The sequence below is a fragment of the Ranitomeya imitator genome, chromosome 8, assembly GCF_032444005.1.
Source record: "Ranitomeya imitator isolate aRanImi1 chromosome 8, aRanImi1.pri, whole genome shotgun sequence".
NCBI classification, from domain to species: domain Eukaryota; kingdom Metazoa; phylum Chordata; class Amphibia; order Anura; family Dendrobatidae; genus Ranitomeya; species Ranitomeya imitator.
Window position 1 is genome coordinate 187,438,539 of NC_091289.1, and position 8,301 is coordinate 187,446,839.

The following is an 8,301-nucleotide window of genomic DNA, read 5'->3' on the forward strand; positions in this document are numbered from 1 at the left end:
CTGCACCGTTCACTGTGCCCCATAGCTGTGCTGTGCCATATACGGTGCTCTGCACCGTTCACTGTGCCCCATAGCTGTGCTGTGCCATATACGGTGCTCTGCACCGTTCACTGTGCCCCATAGCTGTGCTGTGCCATATACGGTGCTCTGCACCGTTCACTGTGCCCCATAGCTGTGCTGTGCCATATACGGTGCTCTGCACCGTTCACTGTGCCCCATAGCTGTGCCATATACGGTGCTCTGCACCGTTCACTGTGCCCCATAGCTGTGCTGTGCCATATACGGTGCTCTGCACCGTTCACTGTGCCCCATAGCTGTGCCATATACGGTGCTCTGCACCGTTCACTGTGCCCCATAGCTGTGCTGTGCCATATACGGTGCTCTGCACCGTTCACTGTGCCCCATAGCTGTGCTGTGCCATATACGGTGCTCTGCACCGTTCACTGTGCCCCATAGCTGTGCTGTGCCATATACGGTGCTCTGCACCGTTCACTGTGCCCCATAGCTGTGCTGTGCCATATACGGTGCTCTGCACCGTTCACTGTGCCCCATAGCTGTGCTGTGCCATATACGGTGCTCTGCACCGTTCACTGTGCCCCATAGCTGTGCTGTGCCATATACGGTGCTCTGCACCGTTCACTGTGCCCCATAGCTGTGCTGTGCCATATACGGTGCTCTGCACCGTTCATTGTGCCCCATAGATGTTCCACATAAATTTGTGCCGCCGCTGCCGCAATAAAGAAAAAAAAACACATACTCACCTCCCTTGATTGCAGCTCCCGGCGTCTCGTTCCGGCGCCTCCATCTTCCCGGCGTCTCTGCTCTGACTGATCAGGCAGAGGGCGCCGCGCACACTATATGCGTCATCGCGCCCTCTGCCTGAACAGTCAGAGAGCAGAGACGCCGGGAAGATGGAGGCGCCGGCCGGGAAGATGGATCGGCGCCCGGCGGCTGGAACGAGGACAGGTGAATATAACATACTCACCTAGTCCTGGCGATCCTCGCGCTGTCCCCTCCTGTCTTCGGTGCCGCAGCTTCTTTCTCTATCAGCGGTCACCGGCACCGCTGATTAGAGAAATGAATAAGCGGCTCCGCCCCTATGGGAGGTGGAGCCGCTTATTCATATCTCTAATGAGCGGTCCCACGTGACCGCTGAAGAGAGGAAGAAGCTGCAGCGCCGAAGCCCGTGGGACGGCAGGGACAGCGCGAGGATCGCTGGGACTAGGTAAGTATACCTCAGCGCCCTCACCCCCTCACCCGCCGACCCCACCGCTACCGTGACTCGAGTATAAGCCGAGAGGGGCACTTTCAGCCCAAAAATTTGGGCTGAAAATCTCGGCTTATACTCGAGTATATACGGTACTTATTTTCCACCACAATATGCAAATAAAATGTTAAAAAAACAGACAATGTGATTTTCTGGATTTTTTTTTCTCAGTTTGGCTCCCATAGTTGAGGTCTACCTATGATGTAAATTACAGACGCCTCTCATCTTTTTAAGTGGTGGAACTTGCACTATTGCTGACTGACTAAATACTTTTTTGCCCCACTGTACATACATACAATCTCCTACATTGGGAAGGACTGGTTCTCCGTAACGAGACCAGTAAAGTCCGCGGTCGTACAGACGACCATGGAAGACAGTTATGTAAAGTGATTGTCACAGAACAAAGGAAGCAAGAACCGCGGAGGAGCAGCGGACCCCTACAAGTCCGTGTCAGACCCTTTAATCGGCCTTGTACTGTAGGCGCAGATTCCTGGTAAAATGAAACGGAGGCTTTATCTGAAATGGGGCTGGAAGCTTTTTTGGAGCAATTTTACACCAAAAGTCTCCCCAGAAATCCCAGTGTGAATACGGCCTCAGAGATCAGAGCAGAGAAGCAGAAACCTTAAAATAACAGTATGCTACATTGTATCAAATCGCAACTAGGAAAAAGTATCAGAAAAACATTCTATTAAAGTATCTAGAAAATGTCAGCAACCGAGAACTCAAAAAGAAAATACTGAATGTGTGAAGTCCAATAATAATGTTATCAGAACACAAAATAATCTGGGGCACAAACGAGACGCTGTTACGCCCGACTAACCGATCGTTTCCGCCCCATCAGCACTTATTACTACAAGAATAATGGAGGTGGCGGCTTTACAAGGATCGTTGTTCTCCATCACATCGCTAGATCCAGAGGTGCAGGGGGGCCGCCGGTCACAGGGAGCCCCCAATACACGGCATCTGCTCAGAGAGATCCAGGGCTGCACATTCCCTCATACTGGGGTCTGACTAACCGTTACCCCAAAATATAACCAGAGAACAGCGGAAAGAACTAACAGCGAGGCCTAACGGGGCGGACATCACAGAAATCACTAAAACCGTGTGAGAGGCCAAAGATATTTCCTCCATCCTGCCGGCCGCTATGAGTAATGAGCAAGGAATGACCCAGGCAAGACATCATCTGATAATAGTCAGCAGAGGAGGAAACGTGCAATCATCTGTAACACAGGAGCCACAGCACAATACTCCAGAGCTGCACTCACTATTCTGCTGGAGCAGTCACTGTGTACATACATTACATTACAGATCCTGAGTTACATCCTGTATTATACTCCAGAGCTGCACTCATTATTCTGCTGGTGCAGTCACTGTGTACATACATTACATTACTGATCCTGTATTATACTCCAGAGCTGCACTCACTATTCTGCTGGTGCAGTCACTGTGTACATACATTACATTACTGATCCTGAGTTACATCCTGTATTATACTCCAGAGCTGCACTCACTATTCTGCTGGTGCAGTCACTGTGTACATACATTACATTACTGATCCGGAGTTACATCCTGTATTATACCCCAGAGCTGCACTCACTATTCTGCTGGTGCAGTCACTGTGTACATACATTACATTACTGATCCTGAGTTACATCCTGTATTATACTCCAGAGCTGCACTCACTATTCTACTGGTGCAGTCACTGTGTACATACATTACATTACTGATCCTGAGTTACCTCCTGTATTATACCCCAGAGCTGCACTCACTATTCTGCTGGTGCAGTCACTGTGTACATACATTACATTACTGATCCGGAGTTACATCCTGTATTATACCCCAGAGCTGCACTCACTATTCTGCTGGTGCAGTCACTGTGTACATACATTACATTACTGATCCTGAGTTACATCCTGTATTATACTCCAGAGCTGCACTCACTATTCTGCTGGTGCAGTCACTGTGTACATACATTACTGATCCTGAGTTACATCCTGTATTATATTCCAGAGCTGCACTCACTATTCTACTGGTGCAGTCACTGTGTACATACATTACATTACTGATCCGGAGTTACATCCTGTATTATACCCCAGAGCTGCACTCACTATTCTGCTGGTGCAGTCACTGTGTACATACATTACATTACTGATCCTGAGTTACATCCTGTATTATACCCCAGAGCTGCACTCACTATTCTACTGGTGCAGTCACTGTGTACATACATTACTGATCCTGAGTTACCTCCTGTATTATACCCCAGAGCTGCACTCACTGTGTACATACATTACAGATAGATGGGTGGGATGAGGGGTAAATTTGAGGTTTTAGTCTCCCCTCCTCACCATGCTCTGGCTGACATCAGAGAACAATAGAGCGCTGTGGTTGGAGTCTTTGTCGTCTTCTGATTATTAGATTTTTCGCCTCTTATACTTGTTACTCGGATTTTACGAAAGAATGAAAATTGAAGATGACAGAAAACGACCCTCAATGTCTCCGCAGCTCCCGCCTCCCCCAATAATCAGCCGTGCATAGGTAAAACTGATGGGACACAAGACTCGGGGTATTGGGGGTCCGGGCAGATTACTGGGGGGCGGTATTCTAGGAATAGAAGATTTTAGGATGGAGGCACCTGATGTTATGGGGTGATGGATTATTTGGGAGCAGGTACCAAAGGTGACTATGGCTGGGGGTGAGCCCAGATCCATGGCTGATTATTAGGATGGAGTGGGGTGATATACCGGGGTGAGGTATAATTTCGGGTGATATATCGGGGTGAAGTATAATTTCGGGTGATATATCGGGGTGAGGTATAATTTGAGGTGATATACCGGGGTGAGGTATAATTTAGGGTGATATATTGGGGTGAGGTATAATTTGAGGTGATATACCGGGGTGAGGTATAATTTGAGGTGATATACCGGGGTGAGGTATAATTTCGGGTGATATATCGGGGTGAGGTATAATTTGGGGTGATATACCGGGGTGAGGTATAATTTCGGGTGATATATCGGGGTGAAGTATAATTTCGGGTGATATATCGGGATGAGGTATAATTTGAGGTGATATACCGGGGTGAGGTATAATTTGGGGTGATATACCGGGGTGAGGTATAATTTCGGGTGATATATAGGGGTGAGGTATAATTTCGGGTGATATATCGGGGTGAGGTATAATTTGAGGTGATATATCGGGGTGAGGTATAATTTCGGGTGATATATCGGGGTGAGGTATAATTCGAGGTGATATCAGGGTGAGGTATAATTTCGGGTGGTATATCGGGGTGAGCTATAATTTGAGGTGATATATCGGGGTGAGGTATAATTTCGGGTGATATATAGGGGTGAGGTATAATTCGAGGTGATATATCGGGGTGAGGTATAATTTCGGGTGATATATCGGGGTGAGGTATAATTCGAGGTGATATATCAGGGTGAGGTATAATTTCGGGTGGTATATCGGGGTGAGCTATAATTTGAGGTGATATATCGGGGTGAGGTATAATTTTGGGTGATATATCGGGGTGAGCTATAATTTGAGGTGATATATCGGGGTGAGGAATAATTCCGGGTGATATATATCGGGGTGAGGTATAATTTCGGGTGATATATTGGGGTGAGGTATAATTTCAGGTGATATATCGGGGTGAGGTATAATTTCGGGTGATATATAGGGGTGAGGTATAATTTCGGGTGATATATCGGGGTGAGGTATAATTTGAGGTGATATATCGGGGTGAGGTATAATTTCGGGTGATATATCGGGGTGAGGTATAATTCGAGGTGATATCAGGGTGAGGTATAATTTCGGGTGGTATATCGGGGTGAGCTATAATTTGAGGTGATATATCGGGGTGAGGTATAATTTCGGGTGATATATAGGGGTGAGGTATAATTCGAGGTGATATATCGGGGTGAGGTATAATTTCGGGTGATATATCGGGGTGAGGTATAATTCGAGGTGATATATCAGGGTGAGGTATAATTTCGGGTGGTATATCGGGGTGAGCTATAATTTGAGGTGATATATCGGGGTGAGGTATAATTTTGGGTGATATATCGGGGTGAGCTATAATTTGAGGTGATATATCGGGGTGAGGAATAATTCCGGGTGATATATATCGGGGTGAGGTATAATTTCGGGTGATATATTGGGGTGAGGTATAATTTCAGGTGATATATCGGGGTGAGGTATAATTTCAGGCGATATATCGGGGTGAGGTATAATTTGAGGTGATATATCGGGGTGAGGTATAATTTGGGGTGTATATCGGGGTGAGGTATATTTCGGGTGATATATCGGGGTGGTATAATTCGGGGTGACACTGAGGTGAGGTATAATTCAGGGTGATATATCGGGGTGAGCTATAATTCGGGGTGATATATCAGGGTGAGGTATAATTTCGGGTGGTATATCGGGGTGAGGTATAATTCCGGGTGATATATCGGGGTGAGGTATAATTTCGGGTGATATATCGGGGTGAGGTATAATTTCGGGTGATATATCGGGGTGAGGTATAATCCGGGTGGTATATATCGGGGTGAGGTATAATCCGGGTGGTATATATCGGGGTGAGGTATAATTTGAGGTGATATATTGGGGTGAGGTATAATTCGGGTGGTATATTGGGGTGAGGTATAATTTGAGGTGATATATCGGGGTGATATAATTTCGGGTGATATATCGGGGTGAGGTATAATCCGGGTGGTATATATTGGGGTGAGGTATAATTCGGGTGGTATAATTCGGGGTGAGGTATAGTTCCGGGTGGTATAATTCGGGGTGAGGTATAATTCCGGGTGGTATAATTCGGGGTGAGGTATAATTCCGGGTGGTATAATTCGGGGTGAGGTATAGTTCCGGGTGGTATAATTCGGGGTGAGGTATAATTCCGGGTGGTATAATTCGGGGTGAGGTATAATTCCGGGTGGTATAATTCGGGGTGAGGTATAATTCCGGGTGGTATAATTCGGGGTGATATAATTTCGGGGTGACACTCTGAGGTGAGGCTCTCGGCCGTCACTGGCGGACATTCCGCCCCCTCCTCCCCGCACACAATGCCCCGGGCCCGGCTGTCAGGAGAGCAGGGCTCGGTCGGGCCTGTCAGCCCCGGGGGCGGCCTATGCCGGGGTCGCAGGCTGAGGATCCCCGGTGTCCCGGTCCTGTCAGGCCGGTGGGGTGACGGCCGCAGCGCCGGTACCTGCTGATCTTCTGGGCGAATGCTCTGCGCTCCGCCATTTCCGCCGCAGCCGAAGACTCCACTCCCGGCAGAGGGAAGATCGGGAGCGCTCAGCGCTGGGAAGCGGAGTGCGCACTGCTGCGGAGGAATACGGCGGCGGCTGCAGGCTACCGTAATGACCAGATGGGAAGCGCACATAGCGGACAGAGAGGTAAAAACTGTACCATCCTGATCAGGGAAGAGGGGGAACCTGAGTGCAGAGTGTACCACAGTCATTAGGGGAGAGGGGGAACCTGAGTACCAAGTGTACTATCCTGATAAGGTAAGAGGGGGAACCTGAGTGCAGAGTGTACCGTAGTCATCAAGGGAGAGGGGGAACCTGAGTACCGAGTGTACCATCCTGATAAGGGAAGAGGGGGAACCTGAGTGCAGAGTGTACCATCCTCATCAGGGGAGAGGGGGAACCTGAGTACCGAGTGTACCATCCTGATAAGGGAAGAGGTGGATCTTAAGTACAGAGTGTACCATCCTCATCAGGGGAGAGGGGGATCCTGAGTACAGAGTGTACCATCCTCATCAGGGGAGAGGGGGAACCTGAGTACAGAGTGTACCATCCTCATCAGGGGAGAGGGGGAACCTGAGTGCAGAGTGTACCATCCTCATCAGGGGAGAGGGGGAACCTGAGTACCGAGTGTACCATCCTGATAAGGGAAGAGGTGGATCTTAAGTACAGAGTGTACCATCCTCATCAGGGGAGAGGGGGAACCTGAGTGCAGAGTGTACCATCCTCATCAGGGGAGAGGGGGAACCTGAGTACAGAGTGTACCATCCTCATCAGGGGAGAGGGGGATCCTGAGTACAGAGTGTACCATCCTGATCAGGGGGAGAGGGGGATCCTGAGTATAGAGTGTACAATCCTGATCAGAGGAGAGGGGGATCCTGAGTACAGAGTGTACCATCCTGATCAGAGGAGAGGGGGATCCTGAGTACAGTGTACCATCCAGTTCAGGGAAGAGGGGGATCCTGAGTACAGAGTGTACCATTAATGGGGAGTGGGGAGCCTGAGTGCAGAGTGTGCCATCCTGATCAAGGGAGAGGGGGATCCTAAGGACAGATTGTACCATCCTGATCAGGGGAGAGGGGGATCCTGAGAACAGAGTGTACCATCCTGTAAGGCTTCTTTCACATTTCCGTTGGTACGCGGCCGTCGCTAAGCGTCGGCGCGACGTACCGACGGATGTTGTTAAAATTTGGCACAACGTGGGCAGCGGATGCAGTTTTTCAATGCATCCGCTGCCCATTCTAAAGTCCCGGGGAGGAGCTAGAGATCTCTGCCCGGGCATGCGCACTCCAAAGTGCAGGATATGACGTACGAAAAAACGTTCCCTTTTTTTTTTCGTGCCGACGATCCGCCAAAACACAACGCATCCAGTGCACGACAGACGCGACGTGTATCATATGTCGCGATCCGTCGGCAATACAAGTCTATGGGAAAAAAAACGCATCCTGTGGGCAGGATCCGTTTTTTTCCCAAAATGACGTATTGAGACAGATCTAAAAAGACGGAAGTGTGAAAGTAGCCTAATTAGGGGAAAAGCTGCCAGTAGATCCATTTGTGTAAGGTGAAATCACTCCTTTAGGGCAGTCCCACACGTCCAGATAATTCCGGTATCGGAATTATCCGTGTCCGTGTGCTTACCGTGAACATCAGTGTGGCACACGTGTGGCAGCCATGTGCCAACTGGGTACCACACGGAGCGTGCAGGATACAGTGCTGCAAGCGCTGTCCCCTGCATCTGGTGCTGAAGCCGCCATTCATATCTTCTCTCCAGCAGCGTTCGCTGGAGAGAAGATA

At 49.1% G+C, this 8,301-nt stretch overlaps 1 protein-coding gene across 5 annotated transcripts in view; it reads right to left on the reverse strand.

Moving 5' to 3' along the window:
* The window catches only part of DOCK7 (dedicator of cytokinesis 7), a 131,583-nt gene extending 124,984 nt beyond the window's left edge, over positions 1–6,599 (reverse strand). For all 5 annotated transcript variants that reach the window (XM_069738179.1, XM_069738177.1, XM_069738176.1 and 2 more), the window contains exon 1: positions 6,468–6,599. In XM_069738179.1, coding sequence (XP_069594280.1) covers positions 6,468–6,505 — 38 coding nt within the window. In that variant the 5' untranslated portion in view covers positions 6,506–6,599. The remainder of the gene's footprint in view (positions 1–6,467) is intronic.
* Between the last annotated feature and the right edge of the window lie 1,702 nt (positions 6,600–8,301).